This window comes from Rhipicephalus microplus, chromosome 10, assembly GCF_043290135.1.
Source record: "Rhipicephalus microplus isolate Deutch F79 chromosome 10, USDA_Rmic, whole genome shotgun sequence".
NCBI classification, from domain to species: Eukaryota; Metazoa; Arthropoda; class Arachnida; order Ixodida; family Ixodidae; genus Rhipicephalus; species Rhipicephalus microplus.
The window spans coordinates 40667046-40693028 of record NC_134709.1 but is presented as its reverse complement, the minus strand read 5'-3'; the positions used below and the strand labels follow the sequence as shown (position 1 = coordinate 40693028).

The following is a 25983-nucleotide window of genomic DNA, read 5'->3' as shown; positions in this document are numbered from 1 at the left end:
GAATAATAAGCGTGCGGACAAAAGGGGGGGGGGGAGTCGTTCATTTCCGAGTACTACTACTGCCACTATTGCTATACGCAGTACGCTGCTACAGCAACATAAATAGAAAGTACGAGTGCAGTAGTAACGTTCCTGCTCTCTGAGAAGGGGACACTCGTTGGTCCCGAAAATGGCTACGGTAAATATTAGTAATGGACACGCCAGCACTGGCATCATCGACCCAACAGCACGCTATCAAAACGCACAGGCCGTGGGAAGAACTGTGCGTGGCCCTTATCTGCATATCGTCCACTCCCATTTAATGAACTGAGCAAAAGGAAACTGTCGCGTCGACCTTATGTAATTCCCACGGCGCGGCTTCACAAGGTGGTGAAGTGCTTTTGCACAGCGTTGGGTGTCTCTCGGCTACAGCGTGGCAGCGGCGGCACCGGATGTTTTCAACTTGAGGCTAACTTGGGACAACAAGCTGCAAACGTATGAACTATTGCGTACACCCGCTCGAAGACATCCACCGCCTTCAGGCGAGTGAATCTCGTCGACCGACACCGGTAGGGTTTTCACAGTTTACGGTAACGCACGCCACTTCGTGTATGCTCATACATAGTCTTCATTTACGAAATATATGGAAAGTATTGGTTTTTGTCATATAAGTGACATATTGAAAATAATTTTATTTGAGTGCGATTTCTTTGTAGAACAAAAATATAAAGGTATGTATCTACTGAAAACCTATATGACTTTTGAACGTAATTAAGACAGCACGTTTGGACGGGCCAAAAGCTTACAAAAAACCCACATACTTGTAACTTTTTGGCTTCTCTAGGCACGCTGTTTCGCGTTCAGCATGTACAAAGTATATATATATATATATATATATATATATATATATATATATATATATATATATATATATATATATATATATATATATATATATATATTGAAAGAGAAGATACACAACATAGCGGTTCTCTTAATTTTATTTCCAACGATTTCGAACGGTCGACCGGTCTTCGTCAAAGTTTGCTAACAAGTGCGGCGCTAGCGTCGCATTTGTTTTGAGTTTTATCGCCATTAGTGGCGACTGAGGAGCCTTGATGTTCCACTCCAGGAACCATTTACTTGCCACAATAAGACATGGATGGCCGAGGACTGAAGGCAGGCGGTTGGGGCACATGGCTGATCGATCAATCAATCAATTAACCAATCTTCATCAGTCACGTCAGAAAGCTAATACGGTCCAGATAAATATTTAGAAGGAAATACCGAGGTTACAAACCCAAAAAGAAACCTTCTATGTTAATACATTGGAAAAACAATAACCAAGAAGGAATAGCAAGAACCATTTTAAGTGGAATCAGTAACAAGGTCATACATTTTGGTTATCTCGTAACGAATGGCATACGCATACATACAAGACAACTTCACAAAATTGACGTAACGCCGCAGTTATTAACGCAATAAACAAGCAGTTTCCTAATTTTACCTTAGAAACATGAATGTGCATCATTTCCTTTAGATAATGTAGTATATTGAAATTCTATATTGAGCAAGCAGTGGCAAGTGAAGGAGAGAGAACGCTGGAGTCAATAACTGAATACTTTCCCCTCTCCCGCGCACACGTACCCATGGCTCATAGATACAACTAATGTTAATCCCATCATTACTGCAACTGATATTGCTGCAACCACTGCTGCAACCACTACTGCTACTTAGCGTGTGATACTGCGACATAGACAAGAGCAATTGCAAATACAACAGCGACGCTCAATGACAAGGCGGCAATCGCCGCCTCCCAGTTCTGTCTTCTCATATCGCGGATGTCTGTTTCTTTATGGGCTCAAAATTAGTACACGCAACAAGGCAGCAGTCGACGCCGCCAGCTATACGCAAGAGGATGTAGGCCGGCGCTGATTCATCCGCGCAACTGGGCGCTATCAGAACGTGCACATATAAACGTTCGGGCCACGGGGAGCGCTGCGTCCGGCTCTTATCTCTACGTATCGTTCACTTCTGTGCAACTGGTTTCGGTTTTGTTGAAAGGAAGGGCACGGCATTCGTGTTACGCGACTGTGCGGGGTCGTGTTTGTTGTGAACAGTGCTGGCGATCGTTGGGGTGTATCTCGGACAGTGTGTGGCAGCCAGGGCACAACTTGAGGCAAACTTGGGGTCATCCAGCAGCCAACGGATCAACCGCGGTGACGCCTTCTCGACGGCATCGACGACCTTCCGTGTGCGAGTGATTCTCGTCAACCGACGCCGGTAGGTTTTCCCAGTTTGCAGTCGCACGCACCAGTTCGAGTATATGTGTGCACCGGTTTGAGAACACTAAGAAACACAAAACACACACACCAAAGATGGCAGTGATTTACTGCATCAATACCATAGCGCAGTACTCACGGCCACGCCCCACCAAACAGCGCTCGAGGTTTCCAAGGTGACATATTACCAACCAGGCCGAAAGCACGCCTATTGTGAAGTCTGTAATGCCGCTATGTTATTGCGACGTTCGGTATATCTGTTTTCTAGCTACTCACAACACTACGTACATATAGCCCGCATTTAAATGCAGGTGCAATGCTTGAGGTTGATTAACATAAAATCAGGTTCACGCAGAAGAATTCTGGGTGGCCGATATTTCCAGGACGCTCCACTATGGCGCCCTTCATAATCATATTGCGTTTTTTGGATTTAAAACCCCTACACAGCGGATAGGCGTATTTTACATATCCAAACGGACAAATAAAAAAAACTGGAAAGACGCGCCAGCAGTGCCGTTTGCATATTAAGTATAGCATGTATAGGGCCAGCCCGAAACGTTGTGATGCCGTATACCCCAACAATCTTTTTATATCACGCGGAACTTGATTCCTGGATACGGCGGTGTGCAGTGATAACGAGATGCAGCACGATCACCGATACGAACGTCCCCTTCACGCCTGCATTCTGAATTACGTGATCGCGCAGATAACGCCGGCTGGTTGTCTCTGTCGCTAATAAACACTGTTAGCACACCTGTGTCCCTTGTGCGCTCACGTTTCTATAGAGCAGACCCTGTCGATATTAGACGATGTTGTGTCCTGGATTCATTGCTAGCGCGCGCGACAGAGAAATATTAAGCATGCCTTGAAGAGTGGCTGGTTAATGGATGTTGGGTGACGGGGTCCCTTATACCAGAAACACTCGATCTTGAATGGTTGCCGGGTGATGAGTTGGCGCCAACTACTAAAGAAATAGCAAGTGTGCGCATCAAGCTAGACTTGTCTTGCTTTAGCGCAAAAGGGGCCTAATCCTAATAACTAGGAGAACGTTAAGAGCTGAAAAGCAGCGAGGGGCAGACAGAGGTTGATTGCGACATTGCTTCAATCACAGGGGGAGGGGGGAGCGAAGATCCAAACTTCCACCCACGACAGACACCATATAGTGGAGGAATCTGACAATGCCGAACAACTGGAGTTCTTTGACGTCCCATACAAAAATTCCATATATGGACTGGCATAAGAAGTCCCATATAATAACACATCAGAAATTGGGCATATCAGGCAGCATATATGAGGACCGACCATATATACGCCATATATGGCCCGATATGCCTAATTCCTGATATACCCATATATGAATGAGCCCTATATACAGCAACATAAGGCTGTATTTGACCCCATATAGAAACCAATTTTGTCATATATGGCCATATTTTCATCCATATATGGTAATCGGTAATCACATATGCGGACATATATACTCCTATATATACAGATGTGATTTATATAAGTGCTCTATATGAAATTTCCGTAAGGGGTGGGCCTAAACCCGAATATTGGGCTTCCTGCATTCTTCAATATTGTATATACAAGCTGATATGCAAATGCACTCATGAACATGTATAAAGTATGAATGAAACGACACACAGAAAAACATCCTGGTGGCACTCCTGAAGTTCAACTGAACTAGCATTTTACCCAACACTGGCGAAAGTGATGGCGGAGTTTGGAAACGCACAAGTAGTGATATACGCTAGAGATAGAGATCGAAGACTAGAAGCACTCACTTGAACATAAGTTCTCAGCGTGGATTTGTGGTTCGAAAGTATAGTACATACAGTTTTTGTCGTTGGGAAATAGAAAAAAAGACTAAAAACTCCTTTCCGTGCATATAGTAAAAAACAACGGACTCTTCCATAGATCTAAGCTATAGACTCGTGCACTACATCGATAACTTATACGTTATTCTTAATACAAATCATTGCAGTGCTGCTTTTTTTTTCAAGGAGAAAATTTTCTGGACGCTCCTCAACGTTTTTTTTTTAAATTTCGATCAACAACTCGCAGTGACGGAAAGCATTTAATTATGACATTTTAAAAGTGTCACGTTAAACCATTTTTGTATGTGTCAAATAATCGTCTCAGGATTACCCTGTTTGATTGATATGTGGGGTTTAACGTCCCAAAACCACTATATGATTATGAGAGACGCCGTAGTGGAGGGCTCCGGAAATTTCGACAACATTTCCGCCTCCATCGGAAATGCAGCCGCCGCAGCCGGGATTTGAACCCGCGACCTGCGGGTCAGCAGCCGAGTACCTTAGCCACTAGACCACCGCGGCGGGGCTCAGGATTACCCTGTATATAAGAATTTAGTATCACTGTACTTATGCAAGCTTTACGATCCCGCAAAATTGAGCTTGTTTTTCGGTTTTTGTATTTCGCTCTGTTTAAAAAAAAAGGCGCCATGTCCGTAAAGAGAAGGAAACAAAGAAAAAGCTTATCCGCGCTTTCTGGTGTTGGCTTTTCGTATCGCAACATTTATCGCACGCTAGAACGAAGTGTTCTGCTAGCCGGGCCCTTTATCATTTGCCCATATCGAGCCACTCCAACAACATGTGGAATGTTCCGAACTGATAACTGCGTACGGGGCGAAATCGGTTCTGGCGGCTTAACAGCAGAACCGCTGCCATCGGCGTCGACGGATGACGCACAGGTATTGCGAGTTCGCCTTTCGTGCAGTCGTACGTGGGCCACTTTTTCTTTTTCTTCTTTAATTCGTGTGCGTGTGTTGTGTACGTTTTTGCGATTACCAATTACAATTTAAATAGATAGATCGATCGCAAAGCTTGACTTTGGGCGAGCCTTGCCGCAACAAAACATTGCCGAGAGCCTTTCCTATATAGTCCTCTTTATGTGTCGCAATCCATTACCATTCATACAGCTTTCGATCTTACGACACAAATAAAGCGTAGCAGTAGCCAGCCAGAAAGTTTTTGTGTGGGGGGGGGGGGCAGCCATGGGTTTTCATTTATACTTGATGTTCATGCGTGCGTTTTGTATCTTTGCGCCAATGTATACACATGCGAAATCGAAAGGTTGGACCCCCCCCCCCCTTCCCGTGCTACACAAGTGAAGTGCATAAGTTCAATACTTGTCGAGGGCGGGTGTTCCACAATAGCGTACGACACTGAAATACCGCTTTATTTTTTAAATTAAACAATTCAGTTTAGGTAAGGTTAGAATATTACAGCAGGAGATCCAAAAGTTTCGAACAAACTGACAGGCCCGGGCACCTTCTGCGTCTACATAAGTGAGGTAATTACCGAAAAGGCATACAGCACAGGTTTTTGCTCGAACAAAGGGCACACTTGTGTAAAACAGATTACCTGCCTAGCACTTCAGACGAAACTGGGCGAGACGGGGGGGGGGGGGGGGGCTGAAAGTATGTGCGTGTTGCCTTTTATAGCCCACGCGAAAAGCAATGACTGAAACAGATGACGTCGACAACGCTGTCTCATGCCACGTATGTTCAGGAAACAAGGAGAGTGCGACTTTAATTCCTACTTCTGTATTTATTATTATCGCAATATAGACTTAACTTTCAAAAGTTCATTTTATTTTTGTTTTCTCTCGTTTTAAGTTATATAGAAAAAAAAATTCTGTGTCAGATTTGAATTGGTGAAAAACAGTTATTGCACTCTTTTTGATTTACGTACGTTGTTCTGATTGATTATCAATGTTCAGTCATCAAAAAGTCCAACAAAGTCATCTAACGAACTCTTGGCCCATTCCCCTGAGTGGGCAATAGCCATACTAAACAACATGCCGCATTCAGTAAGCCTGGCAGAATCCTATTAACCAGTATCTTATGAAACACCCCACTGTACTTAATCAATCTGGTATTTTATGAAGCATCTCAGTGACGCGCTGCTTTTGCTGACCCGTTTGTAACACAAGACTGAAAAGATGTCACGCAGTTCCTTCAGACCAATCCCTCGATAGGGTGCGTTTGCGGTTAGCGCACACCTTAATCATTCACCCCATTACTTCGTTAATTTCTCGCTATGTGACCATACAGTCATGTCGTCAGTAAGACAGTGTGAGTCGACCAGCCGAAAAACTACTTCTGAAAATCATGTAAAGATTGAAAAACGTGACTTTGACAGCCTGGACGTAAAGGCCGACCTGAACAGCAGTGATGTACACGGACATTCTTCTGATATAGAGTGCAAACTATGCGTCTATCAATCATCCTGTTCATATGTCATGTCAGAGCCTGACTCAATGACCTGCAGTTGTCCGTTGGACCCGGTTGTCCATTCGAGCCGGTTGTCCATTCGAGCCGGTTGTCCATTCGAGCCGGTTGTTCGTTTGACCCGTTTGTTCGTTTGACCTGGTTGTCCGTTTAACCCGGTTGTCCGTTTAACCCGGTTGTCCGTTTGACCAGGGTGACAGTTGGTCGGGGTATCTGTTTTACCAGAGTGTCAGTTAATTAGGGTGTCGAACTTGGACGTAAAGACCAACCTGAACAGCAGTCATATTCGCGCACGTTCTTCGGATATACAGCGCAAAACTATGCGTCTGTCAATCATCCTGTTCGTCTCTCCTTTCAGAGCGTGACTTGCAGATCATCACGAGGACCCATCCGAAACGTGATCACGAGACGAGGTGGCCACAAGTCAAGGTTGTCCAATTGCACTGCCAGAGACCAAACGAGAAAGACCGAGAGTTGCGACGTAATTAGGGCCAAGTCGCGATGGCCGCCTCCGAGGACAGCATGGTGAGCCTGTTCGAGTGCCCCGTGTGTTTGGACAGCGTGCTGCCGCCCATTGTTCAGTGCCGCAACGGCCACCTGGTGTGTTCCAGCTGCAGGGTGAACGTGGATACCTGTCCCGTCTGTCGGGAACAGCTGGGTGAGTGGACTATATAGGCTGTGTTTATCAGTTATAGTCGACGCGTCTCTGTACGAAGTTGTTTTAAAGTAATATACCCAAAGGGTGCGTTATGCATTCTTCTAAGGCATCTAAAAGGCGTAACCTATATATATTTATATATATATATATATATATATATATATATATATATATATATATATATATATATATATATATACTGCAAAAGCTGTTATGAGATCAACACTCGGGTCTCGCGCAGCGCCGTATATGTCCACCACCGGTGTCCTTAACCTCGTCGCGTGAAATTAGAAACAAAAATCGAGAACCAAAGACACAGTGGGGCTCAAACCTGGGTCCGCTGGGTGCCAGCCCAGTATTCTACCACTGAGCGATGCTGGTGCTTGGAACTTGTTGGCAAACTTGCCTCAGACAGGCTTGGTGTCGGGAAAGCAATGGCGTTAAAGCGACTTATAAAGCGTTGTATAACAGCGATAGAACAAACAGTCGTCGTACAATGCGATTAGCGTAACGAGAGAGTCGTCCAACGCTCAAAGCAATTACAAAAGCTTGTTTTTGTTCACCTGCGGCGGCTGCATTTCCGATGGAGGCGGAAATGTTGTAGGCCCGTGTGCTCAGATTTGGGTGCACGTTAAAGAACCCCAGGTGGTCGAAATTTCCGGAGCCCTCCACTACGGCGTCTCTCATAATCATATGGCGGTTTTGTGACGTTAAACACCACATACCTACCAACCTGTTTTTGTTCACCTATCAACTGTGGCACATAACACTTAAGCATGATTTCACATCGTCAGCTACTGCATGAACAATTGGCACAGAATTTCCCGCAACAGTTTAGCGGATACCACGCTTCTCAGAAGAATGACAAAATATAGTATAGCGAATGCTGGCTTACTACCCTCAAATTATTATTATTAATGCCGTAGTGGGCATCAAGCGAATGTGCTTGCAGCACTTACCCAATAAGTTTTTAGAAAGGGCTTTGAAAGGCCGCTTTTCTAGCTTTCGTTGTGACTATGCTGCGCCTTCCGCGCAAGCCTGTCGTTTTTTTTTTTTCTGAGTCGGTGTAATGATTAGAGACCAGATTTTAGGCGAATGCCTATTTTATTCCTCGCATTCCTACAATGCCACTTTGATTAAAGAGCAATAATTAGAAGTTAATCAGGACTCATATAATATTTTATTGTGCCTATAAATGCCTATTTTCGACAAAGGTGCCTATATGAACACTATTTAACCTCAAGTTTTACTTTCTAGTACAGTTTGAGACATTTCCTCGTGTTACTGGGCAAAGCTGACCTTTTGGAAATCTGTGGGATGCAATGTGTAGTTATTCAGTTCAACAAACTTCCGCAATGTAACCGCTAGCAGCAGTGAGCGGTTGTCGCCGGTTGAAGGAGGCGTAGGAGGAGAGTAAAGGATGCTATTTCTGCAACCCTAATTCGGAACGTGTCCCAGACTATTCAGTTAAATTGAGAGAGGAAAATAAAGCTGTCAAGAAGGAGAGGGTAAGAGTGGCGTTAATTGCCGAAGACGTTATGGGCGGCTTTTACAGCCGCTTTTACAGTCCTTGAAGACCTGGGTATGGTGGGGGGGGGGGGGGGGGCGACGGGAAGTGCCTCTGTGAAGCCGCAGGAAGGTGGAGAATGATTACGAAACTACGGAGTGCCGTCAGGGTAAAGTAGAGCGTCGGTGAAAAAAAAAAGAAAAAAAATCGAATGTGTACGGGGCTTTTGTTTGTTTGTTTGTTTTTTGTAGTCTTACACATATTTAAGAACATTACCGCACCAATGTTTTTTTTTTTTTTTTACCATGCTCGCCCCCTGGCGGCTGTAATCACACGCGGGTTTTCTGCGCAGACGACATTCGAAACCTCGCCCTGGAAAAAATTGCCGAGAAGGTCAAGTTTCCCTGCAAGTTCAAGTCCTCGGGCTGCACTTTGATGCTGTCGGCGGCCGACAAGCTGATGCACCAGGGCGTGTGCCTCTTCAGGTGTGTTTGGTCTCAAGCGATGCCTGCATTGCCTCACGAGCGTCGCTGGTGTTGTGGGTGCGACCGCGGAAGAACCCGGCGCCATCAAGCGGGAAAAAAATGGGGCCCTCGATGGCGCGCCGGTCACCTTTCCTTCTTCCGTGGTTGCGTATTTGTAAGCGCCGTTTTGCAATAACTGCACGATACTCTCTCGTACAGGGCCCCGCCGCCGTGGTCTAGTGGCTACGCTACTCGGCGGTTGACACACAGGCCGCGGGATCGAATCCCGACTGCGGTAGCTGCATTTTCTATGGAGGCAAAAATGCTGTAGGCCCGTGTGCTTAGATTTGGGTGCACGTTAAAGGGTCAATGTAACAGTTTTTTCACATTCCGTTTTTTTTTTTATTGTTAGACCACTACTGGAGCAAACCATTGGCACCAGAGTTCAATCGTAACACCCATTATTAACGGAGCTACGAGTACCAAAAAGGTACCCTCCTCCTCCGCTTTGGATGGATGGATGGATGGATGGATGGATGGATGGATGGATGGATGGATGGATGGATGGATGGATGGATGGATGGATGGATGGATGGATGGACGGATGGATGGATGGATGAATGGACATGGCTGTACCCTTTATATCGGGCGGTGGCTAGCGCCACCAAGCCGTAATACTTAATGAACCCAAAACTATATTTATTTTTTTTCCTTAAAAAGTGAGTTTGAGGATTCGTACTTTGCGGTAAAGAGTTTAATTTTCACTCGTGCCTTGACTTTAGCCACCAATCAGATAACCTCCTTCTAGTTAAGTCTACTTGCTTAAAGTCTATTTTGCCCTCCCGGTCCCTAAACCCCAGTGCTTTGAAACCCCAGTGCTTTGCCTTTCACCCTCAACTGCCCTCAACTCTTCCTTCGAGCACTCGGGGCTAAGCTCCGCCTTCACGGAGCCTGCGTCACGATGTGGCGTGGAACCGCATACGCGTTAATCCAGCCACCGATCGGATACCGGCAGTCTGTGCTGCGCCTTCCACAGCCAATCAGATCAGCTGGAAACGATGACGTCAGTGGGGCAGAGCGTGCCGCTTCGTGTATGGGCGGTTGAAAACACGTTTGGCCGAGTCGCAGCAATCTGCAGTGATATGGAGCGATTCGCAGCTTTAAAAGCGTTGTAAGAAATTACACAGCTTACGCAGAGAACTCAAATCGGTCTCTAAAGTACCTTTGAGACTTGGCCTATCGGCTCAATGTGTTTGTGAAAAATCGTCGAAACCGTTTGAGTCCCTTTAAGGAAGCCCAGGTGGTCAAAACTTCCGGAGCCCTCCGCTACGGCTTCTCTCGTAATGATATATGGTGGTTTTGGGACGTTAAAACCCACATATCAATCAAACTATCATCTCTCGTGCAGCAGTCTCAAACATGTGGCCCACCGCGCTTTCGGTAGTATACCCCGCCCACACACGACCGCTTTCGTCCCCCCCCCCTTTTTTTTTTACCTTGCCCCTCTTTACGAAGTTGCAAAATAGTACTCGCATTATTTTTCTGCCCGTTTCGATGAAAAACGCCTTGTTCGCGTAAGTTCTTAAAGAGACGCTTAAAAACGCTGTTCGGGTAAGTTCTTCAGTCTTAAAGAGACGCTAAAGAGGAACAATGACTTGGTTTGGATTTACGAACTGTACTCTGGGAACTCTAATGTCACATGTCCCACTATCATGAATTCATTATTAGCGTGGAAAATCAAGGCTGAAGTTTGTTAAATTTCACATTTAAAATAATTAATGTTGTAAACTAAAGGCTCACTTAAAAGGGAGTTTTCGAATAGTGGCCCAGAAAGTTTGGGGTCCCAAAGCCCTTTTCGTATGCACACTTTGGTTTAGGCCGGATCTACGAGTTTACGAATAGTGTCTGCTGCGCTTTGCACATCAGCCCTCACTTCAGCAGGTGACGTCACGTTTGTATATCACAGCTTTTGGGCCATGCTTTAGGGCACCCGCTCAATTCGAGAAATAGCGTGCCTAACACTATGCGAAACCCAAACGTGTTTTTGCGCATGCGCAGTGGTCTCGACGCTATTTCTTCGGCGCGCCCCAAAATGTTGAGGCCTCTATTCCGAAAACTCCCAAGCATCTCATTAATTTTTTTTTTCAGGTTCTTTAGGTGTCCTCACCCAAGCGGCCAGTGCCAGTGGCAAGGATGTGCGGACGAAGTGAAAGGACATCTCCTCAGCGCGCACCCTTTCGTTAGCGCATTGAAAGGTAATATATACGTATAGCGTACCATCCGCGCGGTAGTCACGGCGCTCGACTGCTTGACCTGAAATTCGCGGAACAGAACGCCGGCCAAAGTGGTCGCGTTTCTATGGGGACGAAATGTTAGAGCCCTTTGTATACATTGATTCAGGTTCGCCTAAAAGAATTCCACGTGTTCGGTTTCCGGAGTTCCGACTGTGCGGCATCTCGCGTAACATGATTGTTTTGAGACGCAAAACTCTAGCAGTTATCATCATTGCGATAGCAATTATATGGACACTCTCGACTTGATTTTGCCCCAGGCGTCACTATATATATATATATATATATATATATATATATATATATATATATATATATATATATATATATATATATATATGTGTGTGTGTGTGTGTGTGTGTGTGTGTGTGTGTGTGTGTGACAATGCAATAAATAACCCAGAAAAAGACTCTGGCACGCGGAATCGAACGTGGGTCCTCTCAATCGTGAGTGCGAGGCGTTAGCCACAGAGCCACCGAGGAGCACATTCTTCACCTTTCAAACGGCAAGCTATTTATATCTACCGCTTACCACTCCTCGCGGATATCTCGGGGGGGGGGGGATCATCGTGTTTTCAGCATTATCAGCAAGATGGCGTATTGAGCGCGCGTCCCCACATGGCGCGGCGGCGCGCACTCTTATCTCCTACGCGTACTTTTCCCCGCTTAGAGGAGGGGAGCAACACTCCCTTGCAAGTCCTTTTTTCCGGTGGGGAGGAGGGGAGGACCCGACATCTTGGCTGGTGTCGGGCTTTACCTGGAATTATTCTGTTGTAGTTACCGGGCGCACAAAGGTCACTGCAATCGTTGCAGACTCCGTTTCGCACGCTTTTCAGACACAGCGAAGTAACAACTGAGACGCTTATTCGCGTACATCTGTACCTGTGAGAACGTTTCGTGCGTCATTTGTGCGTAAGAAACGCGGGGCCCGTTTCGATTTGCTTGCAATTTTGCGCATGACCTTCCGATGTGTTGCCTTTGCGGCAAAGCTGTGACTATTATTATTATTATTATTATTATTATTATTATTATTATTATTATTATTATTATTATTATTATTATTACTATTAATAATAATAATATATTACAGGGTGCTTCGAAAATTTTGCCTAAAGTCTGAAAATATGAAAAAATGCGATAATTTTGCTCACTATCTTAATACGTACTTTGTCTGTGGAGACCGACATCCTAATATTATCAAAACATTACGACAGTAACTAAGGAAAGTAAACTAACTTTTCGATTAGTGTAGAATGGCAGCCCAGTCGAATTGAAGAACCAGGGCACCTGAATTTGGTCGAATTTGATTATTCCTTAACGAATCCCACCAGTTTTTTTTTCACTATATTTGCACCGAAAAAAAGAAGTCTTAGCATATCCACGGAGTGAATGATGATGACTGTGGCGGAGCTTCGGAGGCTTTCAACGGTAAACCGTTAAACGTCCATCCAGTCCATCCACAGGCCTGTATGTATGTATGTATGTATGTATGTATGTATGTATGTATGTATGTATGTATGTATGTATGTATGTATGTATGTATGTATGTATGTATGTATATATGTATGTATGTATGTCTAGTGAACCCACGACGTCATCTCGCATATTTTCATCACACATACATCATGTACAAGTACCGTCATCCAGCGGACATTCCATAGACTAAACGAGAGGTGGCTACCTACTACTACTACTACATACATCGAGGACGCACGCCAATGGCTTAAATAGTTCCGCCCCTAAAAACTCATCTTTTGTTCTTTGATAACGAGTGCCTCGCCTGGGCTGACTTAATATCTTTAGGTCTCATGCGAGAGTTAGTTTTGTTGTTGTTGTTGTCAGTGGCCCCCTCGTCCAAAGTTCATGGACTCCCTCCGGCGCAAACACGGGGTGAGAAAGATATTGCACACCCGCCGCTTTGGCTACGAGTGGCGCTGACTAACACCCCCTAGGAATACCCAACAAAGTGAAGGCGGTATGCGCCTCTCGTGAGGCATCGGGCGTATAATTCAAAAGTTGTTTGTTCGGATCCCACCGACGGGAAAGACAGAACGCCGGACAAAGAGCGAGGCGCGATAGCCTCGCTCGTGACTTAGCGAATTCTTGAAAGAACATCGCAATATGCCTTCAAGCCAATCCGTCAAGCTGGAGCTATGACGTGTACTGTGCGATGTCAGTGAACGAAAGAGAACGCCAGATGGTCGCATATTCCGGAGGTTCTCCATAAGGGCGTTTCTCATAATCATATCGTGGTTTTTATGATGTAAAACTCGCCATATTAATATTTCCGAGCCACACATGTGCATCAAAAATCCGCGTTTCACTTCAATAGAACACGCCCAGTGCGCGTTCAGTTGAAAAAAAAAAACATTCTGACAGTCCAACTTCAGCTGTTCCCAATATTACCTATGTATGACTGATACAGCTTTTTTTGTTTATGTAGCATGCTTCTAGAAATTATTGTTCCAGCACTACTACCAATAATTCTGATATCATTACGTCTTATCATTATGTTTTGGCCATTTTGAAAAGCGAACTATTCAATAACCGGCACTCTCCAATACACACCTCCAAACCACTCGCTGAACTACTCCTCGGAAACACCTTGGTTCTGTCTTGCTTTCCGACGAGCCTCAAACTCACCCCTCTTGGCAAGCCTATCAATGGCTCGCTCATTTCAACGAACCGTATATACCTTTGCACCTCTAGGCACACTTTCCGCTGGTCCCCTCCCCTTTTCCGCAGAGCATCACTTTCTCCCACTCTCGACAAAGCAATCCCTGTGTCATTTGGCGCTGCGCTGCTACACAAGGAGCAAAGTGAACTTAGGAAATGATGGAAGTGGCAATTGCTGCGGACTTATAGCGCAACATGCATTTGTTATTTCTTGACATTACTTGCTGCTTAATAACATATTATGGGTGTGAACATAATTTAGAATGAACTTGAACATGACTGGCCACTGCCTCAAGACAGCGCGTTTTAAACGAGTTTTTGCTGCATGGTAGGCGATGGCAAGTCAAGTTCAAGTCGAGGATAGTTTCTGAATAGGAAAGTTACAGTCGTATAAAAAAAAATCACAGCACATCCACGGAGTGAATGATGATGAGTGGGCCGAAGTGTCCGTCCGTCCGTTCATCTGTCTGTCTGCGGATATGCTGTGCTGGCTACGCCGGAGGGTTGGACTACCACCCTAGTCCATAAGAAGCTTCGCCCCTTAAACGCTCCTTCTCTTCGACTTGACTTGCAACCGCCTCAAGGTAGCGCGTTGGAAACGTGTTTGCACTGCACTAAAGGTGGTGGCAAGTTAAATCAAGGAGATTTTCTGAATACAGGGGGGGGGGGGGGGGGGGCGCTTGGCCAGGTTGCCATCTAGCCGTCAGCAAGTTTGAGAACAATTTATGGCGAGCGCCAAGGCTGTCTTGAGGCTGGCTCAAATCAAGTACGTGTCAAGTAACATTCCTGCACTGGGGGGGAGGGGGGTTCACCTGTCTTTTTTTACCTGTTCTCAGTGCGTAGCACTTTGTGGACCCGGCAGGCCGTCTATTTATCGTTTTATGCAGCATGGTCGTGCAGTTGTCAATACATGTTTAAAAGAATGGTAAAAATGATCAAAAGCAGTGCAGGATAAGCTAAAAATGGCTAAAATAATGAAAATCCTGTAATAACCAAGAATTAATCAAAATCATCTGCCTGAAATCAGAAAAAATCCTTCTGAAACATCGGACTGATACCCGCGCCGCTCTAAAGAGGGCACCATCTCCTCGGCAGGAGCGCTGTTCCGGAGGCAGTTCCACGCGCCAAGGTCATGGCCGGATTCGCCGTGCCATAGTTTCCTAAAATTAACTGGAGTGGACTCTAGCGATGCGATCGTTCAGCGACCATGGGAATGATGAGTAGTGCGCGGATTTAGTTTTTTTTTTTTTTTTTAGTTTCGCGCTTGTGGGTTTCGAACGTCCTTGTGTCTTTGTTTATCGCTTGTTTTGGTTTTGCTTCGAATGAAATAATGAACCACTGGGGAACTTTGTGACCCGATTCAAATTGATCAGCCTAAGAGGTTAAGCTGGTGAAGTGCAACTGCCGAACATTTGCTGATTGTCGTCTAGCGAAAAAGCAGCTCCAAGCCACGCGAAGCCAAGCGGAGTCAGAAGAACGCAGATAAGGCAAATCGGTGTATTACCTATCATTCCCATGCTCGCTGAAGCAACGTGCGTTGCAGCTACCAAAAAAAAGCTAGCGCAAGAGTTTCCTCTTGTGTGTTTATGGGCCTAACTTTATGGCACGTGATATGCACTTTCTTGGGTTTCACGGTATAGTGAAGCTTCAGTAAGCGCGAGATTTAATACCGCACCTAGACCTACACAAAAACAAAGTTAGCGCAGGATTTTCGCCAACGTCATTATCTCAACCTTTTCAGACAAGGAGATTATGCTGCATGTGGAAGCCAGCGACGCGGACGTCATCTCCTACTGGATGCAGATGCAGCTTTGTTTCGGGCGCGAGTTCCTCGTGATAGTGCGTCGAAGACAGATAGACGATGACAGGTGGTGTTACTGCGCCGTCGTCCAGATGATCGACCAGGATAACAACGCGGCAAACGCGTTCGCCTACCACGTGGAGCACAACGGTCCCAACGGCCGGCACGCCCACGAGGGCATTCCGCTGGGCATCGAGGATGACGTCACGGTTGCCCTGGACAACGGCGACTGCCTCGAGTTCGAGGTCACCAACGATCACATTGTACTGTCCGGCGGATTGGTGCGCGTCAAGTCGACCATTGTGGACCTCTCGTGAAAGCGCGCTGGCCGTATTTCGGCCCATGCTTGAGCCGCAGATTCCACATCGTCGCAAGGCTGACATCGCTGACGTGGCCACCCCTTCTGGTTTGTTGACTGTGTTGCGAAGTGCAGTGTTTACAGCACGATTGATGCGAAGACTGTGCAGGCTTGAGGCTTTCGAGATTAGCGAACACCCTCGTGATCGCACGATGAACTGATTGGTGAGGTACAGTGTGGATCATGTTGTGTAGAGTGATCTTTCAAGCACGAGCAAGTACTACGGAGAACGTTCATATTTGCGCTTGTGACGATTAGCGAACACCTTTCTGGGCGCATGGTTGACGACTTCGTTGTCATGCTGTTTTGCTGGTGTCTTACATACCGAGTTGTGCAGCGTACTGTTATAAGAGTGAGTGCCACGTGAGTAAGCTGCCGTTTTGGCGATAGGCGAACACTTCAGAGCGCATGAGCTTCTTCCCTTATACTTACTGCCCTTGTGCTAAGCTTCAGTTTCATGATATCCTCGTTCTTAGAAATTACTTACAATGTGCACGCCTGGAGATAATTTTTTGATGTTCCAATCTGTCAATCAATGCATGCGATACCATCAGATGGCACTTCAGATTGCATGTCACCAAAAAACACAGCAGAGCGTTGCTGAGACAAACGACGCAGCTGCGTCCCGATACGGTGGTGAGATTGAATACGTTGCGAATATTCGACTCTTACCAGAACTGTGATATACGAATGTACAATGCAACGAGTGATGTAAGAAGGCGTGTCAACGACGGCACGCCGAAATGATGTATACTCATGTGAACGAGTTGTGTAGAGCGCGGATGGACGTAATGGTGTGAGGTAATGCTTTGAGTGGTAATTTCCTGTTTTATTGGGTTTTTTAGTTTGCAGAAAGCGTTTAGTATTTTAAAGTGTTCTACAAATCGACAAATAAAGTGCATGCTGTTGGTGGAGAATAATCGATTCTTAACACTCGCGATGCGCGATTGTTGACTTTGCTTTCGCGTGTTCGTACATCCCACATTGTACCTGCTACTCATGTGCAGCCAATTAAGAGGATATCTGGGCCACGTGGCTACAGGCGCTGTTGGCGCCATCGACAGCCACTTACAACACTGCTCGCTTTATGCCATCACATATGCGACCGGCATTTTGTAGTACGCCCATGGAATACCGGTAATCGTACTAATCCACAATTTAAGCTTCTTGAGTAACATCGTACAATAAGAAGCATGCGCTAAGTAGTTGAAGTACGCATTAGGGACAATATATCGCTATCGCGTTAAACTCTTGATGGCAAAGCTTAAGGATCTCCAAATTTTCGTGCTCGTTAATTTAGTTTTCATGGATAGCCAACTAGCCCGATAGTCAGTTCTGCTTAAGTGAGGTCGCGAGTGCACGCACTCGCATGTGGCGGCCTCTTACGGCGGGCGCGGCAGGTATATGGAGCCCACGACGCTCATATTTGGGGTCATTTTCAGCGCATGTCATTATCTGTTGAGAGAATAGGGAGCGTCTTTTAGCTGACTTTGATAATTGTCAATTTCAGGCCACAGGCGGCGCTATAATGTTTGGCTCGCGTGTCCGGACCTCCGACCCCGGCATATCGCACTCACCCTCGGCTATGCGTATGGACCCGTTCCTAACATACACAGATATTCTAGAACAGCAACGACTCGAAAGACGAAAACTTCCGCCCCGGCGACAAAGCTCGGTGAAGAATCTCGGTGAGGTAGCGTGGCGTCACCTGCAGACCTTGTCTTACCCCAATCCATACATACTGTCCAAGATATATAGATCCCGACACATACACACCACAGTGCAGGTTATGCTTCACTAAAACATCCACCCTGTACCTCGTGGTATGGGAATGCGCACACAATCCACCTTTACAACCCAGAGCACAGCCCAACACTGTAGGGTGGGAGGCAGCTCTGTCCAGCTCGGAACCGAAGACCCAAGAGGCCCTCGTGAGACAAGCGAGGACAGCGGCCCGTGCTAATGGGATCCCGGACTAGGAAGCCCACTCACCGACACTCCTTCAGTCGCAAATAAATGTTTTATTCTCTCTCTCTGTCCTCGGGAGCATCTAACTGACGATAGCTCTCTGGTTTGAACAACCGTTGTTTTGCGGTGCATATAACGAAGCTCCTTTTATAACCACAAGTGGTTCAAATTTGGAACAGCGAATGAGACGTTCGCAGGAACCAGAAAGACGGGACGGGTGCCAATTATGTGTCTCCCGTTCTTTTGAATGCCTGGCTTTGCGCTCTGTTCCCACTAGCTATGCAGCGTTACGCCGTATTAAAGGTTTCCTTAAACACCCTACGCATCCACTGACCCGTCCGGGACCGTTTTTTTTTTTTTTCTCGTAATGGCAACAAAGGATATGGACTACTACTGCATATGGGCTACTACTACCTGTGGCTGGCGTAGCCAGGGAGTGTAACACCAGACTCGTGCCCCAACCCTCCCCCCTCTTTCCTCCACCTGTTTGTTTCTATATTTGTCATACTATACAGAACACAAACTGTCATTCTACCCCATCTGCCTGCCCAACCCCACTTCATATCAGTGCCGCACTTCAAGTCTCCCGACCTCCTTCAAAAAATTTGTCTGCTTCCCTGTACAGCTTGTTCCTACTATCAAAAGTCGTTTATTGTTCCCCTGTCTCCCCTTATAATTTCGGTTTATTATGTACCTTGTAAACGCTTATTTTAAGCCTGTTTCCCTTAAAACCTCGGAGGCTATGTACAATGAGAAGAGCTGTGTACTTTCACAAAAGATGGCAGCACACCTCAGGCGCATAGGTGTGCTGCCATCTTTTGCTGGTGTGCTGCCATAGACATATCGGGCCAAATACGAAGGGGTAGACACAGTATGCAGTGCGTGTGGAGAGGAAGAAGACACTGCCGAACACTTGATAATGTTCTGTAAAGGGCTTCACCCTATAGTTCAGGATGATGGCGCAGAGTTTTTCAAAGCACTGGGGTTTAGGGACCGGGAGGGCAAAATAGACATTAAGCAAGTAGACTTAACTAGAAGGAGGTTATCTGATTGATGGCTAAAGTCAAGGCACGAGTGAAAATTTAACTCTTCACTGCAAAGTACGAATCCTCAAACTCACTTTTTAAGGAAAAAATAAATAAATGTAATTTTGAGTTCATTAAGTATTACGCCTTGGTGGCGCCAGCCACCGCCCGATCTAAAGGGTACAGCCATATCCATCCATTCATCTATTCATAGCCGGCGCTTAATCTCAGAGGTCATACACATTCAAAAAAGCTTGTGTATTTTCACAAGAGATGGCAGCACTTCTTAATCTTAAGATTTGTTGACGCGTGTTATTTCTCATTCGCGTTCGCGGGAAACCCAAACTATCGCGCATCACCGCCTGCAACGTAACTGAAGCGTGATCTCTCAAGACTGGCAGCTTAGTCTAGAGGCCATAATTTAGAAGAAATCGTGTCAAGTAACGAAGACAGCAGCACTCAGGTAAATGGGCACCGTGTTGTAGGTTTCCTTTTAAGAACGTAGCACTTTTGGGGCTCTGCTTGTCGTGCATCTACTGTTTCATGTTATCTGACCGACAGGCGTACCACCTAGCGGGTTGCAGAAATTAGGCACCTTTTTCTTTTTCTAACCACCACCACCGAGTGACAGTGGTGACAGAGTCACTCTCTGGTCATTACACCCCAAAACGAGGCTAACAGTGCTCAAAACAATTAGGAATTAGACTAAAAATCCCCACAATAATACAAGTTTCAGAAATATGGCCAACAATTAATCACAGTAAATTACATAAAACTGCAGAGAGAGAGAAAGAGAAAGTATACGAGAAAGGTAGGGAGGTTAGCTAGACGGGCGTCCACTTTGCTACCCTTCCCACGGGGAGAGGGCAATAAGGTGGAAAAAGAGAGCAAGAAGGAGATACACTTTGCATACCACAGACACGCTTCACACACAGTGCAGCTGTGTCATAGGCAGTTGCTCAGTGATGTTGCCCTCAATATTGTACAAGGGTTCGTGTCAGGGGAGGCCTGTCAAAATTTCCCAGGCCACTATAAAATATCATCATCAAACACCAGAGGAAGAAAAAGAAGATGATGACGATGATGATCCTTGACACTCTGGCGCACACCCACAAAGAGGGATCGGCCAAGAACCGGGCGGCAGGATCTTAACTAAAAGGCTAATGGTTTTTCAAAGAAAACGTAATTTTGGGCTGAAAAAAAAAGTATAGAAAGAAAAGCCAAAAATCGGAAAAGGAGTATGGAGTCAATGGGGAAAAAGCTGACGATTGGTTCATTTGGAGGAGACAAAAAGGTCAAACTAATGAATGAGGTGCAAGTGACTGTAGGATCACGAGAAACAAGAACGACAACAGTGATTGAAGCGTTACAAGTCGTTGTATCTCCCACAGTTGTATACCCACTCCAAGCCAGATCACAAGAAGAATGCTGCCTGGAGCAAGCGCGTGCTACTTCACTTCTTCTAATAAACTGTATTCGTTGGAAGCAGTCCCTGGTCTAGATCTTCTTAATAATGGTCCCGTGAACCAGGATACTACCTCCTCGCTGCCAAGAAAGGTCAACCTGCCACGGAGCAGCAGAGAAGAAAATGGCGGAGGAGCAGAGTATTGACATATGGATCGAGCGACGAGACCACGGTGGACAGTACGAGCATCAGAACGAACGATTTACAAGTAAGGAGCCATTGTTAACTGCCTAAATATGAGCAAGGAAGTGATAACGAAGAAAAGGAAAGTGCTTCACTCCCACATCACGCATTAACGCAGCTGAACAGCAAATTAATGATGGGGCTAAGCGGGAGCAGCTGCTTGCAATGCAGGCGCAGATTAAATGAATAAGCGACAGTCTCAAGAGCGTGAACGAGCAAATGGAAAAGTTTGACAGAAGACAAGAGTACGACATGAAATTAATGATGACCTTGTCTGCAATAGAATTCAGACTTTGACAGCCTTCACAATCGGATTCAAACGATAGGACAAGGCAGATGACGCCCTTAAGTACAGGACAAGAATCAACGGAACTAGTTAAGCTACCAAAGCCTGAAATGATAAAGTTTGGGGGAAAAGCTTTGGACTGGAACCGATTCTGGGCTCAGTACGAGTCAGCAGTTCACCTGAGACCGAACATGAGCAAGGGACAGAAGTTCAATTACTAGTTAGCATCGCTAACCGGAAAAGCGGTGGCTGCTATTGAAGAACTTCAGTACTCGGCAGAGGAAAATTTTGACGATGCAATCAAAATACTGCAAAAAACGTTCGGCAATCACGAACATTCTATTAAAATGCACATGAATGAGCTCTTGAGTTTGGAAAAAGTGAGGTCTGCTCAAGATACCGATGACTTAAACAGGCTAGTACAGAAAGTGCAAGTTAATATATTGGCACTCGAGTCCCTAAAAGTGGAAATCAAGAGCTATGCGCCAATGTTGTTACAGGTATGAAAAAGAGCAATTCCACCAGAACGATTAGTGCAGTTCAAGTCAAAAGAGGCTATGAGAAACAGCTCAGCTTCAGAGAACGGCGAGCAAAGCAACGCAACAGGAAAAGCGTGTGAGGAGAAGCTGGACAGGATTATGTTATTCTTATGAGAGCAAGCGGCTTTTCGTGAAGAAACACAACGTGAACAAAAGAGGATAACTACAAAACCAAGAGAGAATGGCCGACAGATGCGCACAACTTCAAGCTTCTAAGCTCAGCAGACAGAATATGCTTAATCTGCAAGCAGAAAATCCATGCAACCAAAAACTGTCGACAGAGCATTCCAACGAATGAAAAGAAAGCTATGCTTACTGAAAATAGAGCATGCTTCAGATGCACGCGGCCAAACCAGACTGCCCGCATCTGCAAGGCCCAAGTAAAATGCAAGCAATGCAAGGGATGACATGCCACGTCAATGTGTAGAACTGTGATGCAGAAAACAAGGGCAGAGCTAGTATCAACAGCGCAAGCCGAAGCGACATCTACGCTACACGCAACCGAAAATATCAAGCATAAGTTTGTGCTTTTGCAGACGGCTGTAGCATGCGTAGAAGGAGAAACATGTGGCTGACATCGCCGTTTGCTATTAGACAGCAGAAGTAAACGTTCATTTATTGAAGCGGAATTAGCGAAAGAAATAGGTGAGAAGGTGTTGCGACAGGAAAGGCTGACAATTGGTTCATTTGGAGGAGACGAAAAGGTCAAACTAATGAACGTGGTGCAAGTGACTGTAGGATCACGAGAAACAAGAATGGCAACAGTGATTGAAGTGTTACAAGTCGACGTTATCTCCCACAGTTGTATACCCACTCCAAATCAGAAACTCAGCGAGAAAATGAAACAGCTAAAGATGCAAGTGGCTGATCACAGGACCGAGACGACTGCAACAGGTTCTGTAAAACTACTGATCGGCTCAGACTATTATTGGGAATTCTTTACTGGTAGAACTCGAAGAATTGAGGACAGACTGATGGCTGTAGAAACCATATTGGGATATGTACTGCAAGGGCCGTCAGAGCAAAGCAAGACAAAACTTACACATAATAAAGCAGTCATGGTTCTGAAGGTTGAAGCTGCAGACACAGAACTCCAGCAAGAGCTACAGAGGTTTTGGAGCCTGGAGTCAATGGGGATCACAAGAAATAGTTTGGATAGCACAGGAAATTAAGTGGTCGAAGAATTCGAATGCAAGATTATGCAACAAAACAGTCACTATCAAGTCAGCTTCACATGGAAACAGGACGTAAACTTGGAAAAAAAACAAGGAAAATGCGATAAAAAGAGTATAGCAACTGACTTAAAGGTTGCATAAAAATGAAGACATGCTGTATCACTATAACAAAGCTATATGGCAAAGAGTATATGGCATTAGGAGTTGCAGAGGAGGTCCAAGAGCCATCAAAACAGCCAAATGCACTTTGCTACTATTTACATGCCACTTCCTGCAATCATTAGAGAGGACCGAGCCACAACAAAGGTTCGAGTAGTGTTTGACGCCTCATCACATTTTCGAAAAGGCATGTCTTTAAACGATAACTTAGAGGCAGGACCCAATTTGAATGAGGACATGCTATCGCTGCTCATTAATTCCCGAAAAAAAAAAAAAGGTGGCATTAGTAGGAGATGTTGAAAAGGCATTTCTACAAATCTCTATACACGAAGAGGATAGAGGTGCAATGAGATTTCTGCGGTGGAAGCATGACGTTGAGGGAAGGTTAATGAATGAAATTCAACTATGGCGCATGACAAGAGTAACGTTCGGAACAACACCACTGCAGGAAGCGATCTACGTGGATGAGGTCATTCTGGGAGCAGCAATGCTTGATGAAGCAGCCAAGTTGTACAAAGAGGCAAAGCAAGTGTTCAGAGAGCCAGCGATGAGTTTGAGAAAATGAACATCCAATGAAGAGCGATTGAATAAAATAATAGATGAAAACGAAAGGGATGATTCTCATAAGAAGATTCGATCTAGATGATTTACAATGCTTCTGGGCTTCATATGGAAACACTCAAAGGACATGATTTGCTTCCCTGTGGAAAAGTGGGATTTATTAACAGATACAACGTATTTGAGAAAAAGGGCCGTGTTACAAGCCAAAGCCAAGATATTTGACCCGCTCGGTTTGTTGTCGTCGTTCACAGTACGCGCGAATATAGGACTGCAGCTCAAGAAATCATTCGATGCTATGCCAGCAAGAATCAACCAGTACTAGCATACAAGCTGCATGTCTTTGCTGACGCGAGCCCATCAGCATACGGAGCGGCAGCATACTTAATAGCAGTTTACTGCGATGGAAGCAAAGAATCAAGGCTAGTAACAGCGAAAAGCCGCGTAGCTCCAATTAAAAAGCTGACATTGGCGCGACTTGAACTAATGGCAGCGGTGGTAGCATTAAGATTATGAGACAACATCCAAGGTCACTTCAACGAAAGATTTCAGGAAATACACTGCTGGACGGACTCGATGATTATGCTTCACTGGATCAAGGGAACAAGCAAAATGGATTTGCTTTTTGCCAATAAAATCGCAGAAATCACAAAAAAAAAACACATCAAGCAAGCTGGTCATTCGTTCAAAGTGACGACAACCCTGCTGACCTACTTACACGTGGAATAAGTGCAAAAAGACATTGATAACATTAAAGTTATGGTGGAACGGTCCCGAATGGATAACATCACTGGAAAAGAACTCCACAAACATAATTGGCACGAATACAGACGTGGAAGACCAGCATAAAACACAATGTCACCAATGCATTGGAGGAGCCGAAGTTGAGCCAATCTTGAAAACGAAAGGTATTCATCATACAGACGGCTTGTAAGAGTGACAGCATGGGTGTTCAGTTTCATAGACCACACTAGAAGAGAAAAAGAGGTAAAAAATGCAGAAAATTATTGGATAAGACAGACCTAAATATCACTGAAACAAACAAAGGGTGAGGTCTATTCAAACACTCAGTCATTTGAAATTAATGGACACGAAGTCTACCTTGATGACTATGGAATCATCAGACAGAAGGGACGATTGCAGTGCACTCAAGAATTCAACAAGCACGTTATAATAATTCTAAAAGACGGCATTTCACGGAACTGCTAATACGTCACGTGCATAAAATGGTATTACACAGAGGAGTTCAAGTGACGCTAGCGCAACTTCGAACTAAGCTCTGGATATTGCAGGGTAGACAAGCAGTCAAAAGAGTTCTGAACAGATGTGTCATCTGCAAGAGGCATAACTCCAGACCAGTGACTCAAAACATACCTCCACTCCCAGCAGACAGAGTCATCGAAGCAGAGCCATTCAAAGTTACGGGAGTTGACTTCACAGGACCTTTTTATGCAAAGGACAAGTACCAGAATGTGAAGCAATATGTATTGATAATCACTTGCGCGGTAATGAGAGGAGTACACTAGGAGGTTACCAACGATTTGTCATTGTCAAGTTTTCTACAAGCATTTTGACGGTTTACAGCTCAATGGAGAATGCCAGCAGTGATTCTATTTGGACAACGCCAAAACATTTATAAAAACTGAAAAGGAAATCAACAAAATGCTTCAAACAATTAAAAACGAGGTCTTAAAGGATTACTGCAGTGGCCAACAAATTCAGTGGAGAACGATAGCCGAGTGCACGCCATGGTGGGGAGGATTTTACGAGCGCCTCATAAGAAGCCTGAAGACGTCGATCCGAAAGATAATATCGAAAAGTACAGCTTTGGTAGAGGAGCTACGCACTATTGTAGCAAAAGTTGAAGGAGCAGTCAACAATCGACTGTTGACTTACGTATATGGAGAACCTAACGAGCCAATGCCACTAACGCTGGCAGACATCATAGGCGGACGGCGACAGCTTCAAGATGGACAAACAAGACTCTACAATGGTGACATTGAAGATGCATGGCGAAGCAGATGCAAACTCGTGCGAGCTTGGTGGAAAAGATGGCATCGAGAATACATCAAGGAAATAGGAGCTACGGTCAAAGCCAAGACACGGCAAGCAAAACCACTCTCACAGGGTGACATGTTGTTGGATGAGCACAATGCTCCAAGAACATTTTGGAAAATGTGCCGGATTGAAAAACTCTACCCTGGGCGAGACGGAATAACAAGAGTTTGTCTCCTTTGCACAGGCAAAAGAGAACTTCTAAAAAGATCGGTAAACCACATATACCCTATGGAGGGTTGTTTCAAACAGCCCGCGAGAGCTTATCTTATTTCAACTTGGGCGGGCGGCAGCCTA

At 45.3% G+C, this 25983-nt stretch overlaps 1 protein-coding gene across 3 annotated transcripts; it reads left to right on the top strand.

Moving 5' to 3' along the window:
• Positions 1–1954: 1954 nt before the first annotated feature.
• On the top strand, positions 1955–17193 carry LOC119180886 (E3 ubiquitin-protein ligase Siah1). Of its 3 annotated transcripts, none has more exons than XM_075875534.1 (5): positions 1955–2262; positions 6878–7177; positions 9037–9169; positions 11297–11403; positions 15856–17193. In XM_075875534.1, the coding sequence occupies exons 2-5, from the start codon at positions 7021–7023 to the stop codon at positions 16230–16232; spliced, it is 774 nt and encodes a 257-aa protein (XP_075731649.1). In that variant the 5' UTR covers positions 1955–2262; positions 6878–7020; the 3' UTR covers positions 16233–17193. The 3 variants fall into 3 exon arrangements, with proteins under 3 accessions (XP_075731649.1, XP_075731650.1, XP_075731651.1); XM_075875535.1 differs by lacking the exon at positions 1955–2262 and adding an exon at positions 4868–4977; XM_075875536.1 differs by lacking the exon at positions 1955–2262 and adding an exon at positions 4966–5005.
• The last annotated feature ends 8790 nt before the right edge of the window (positions 17194–25983 follow it).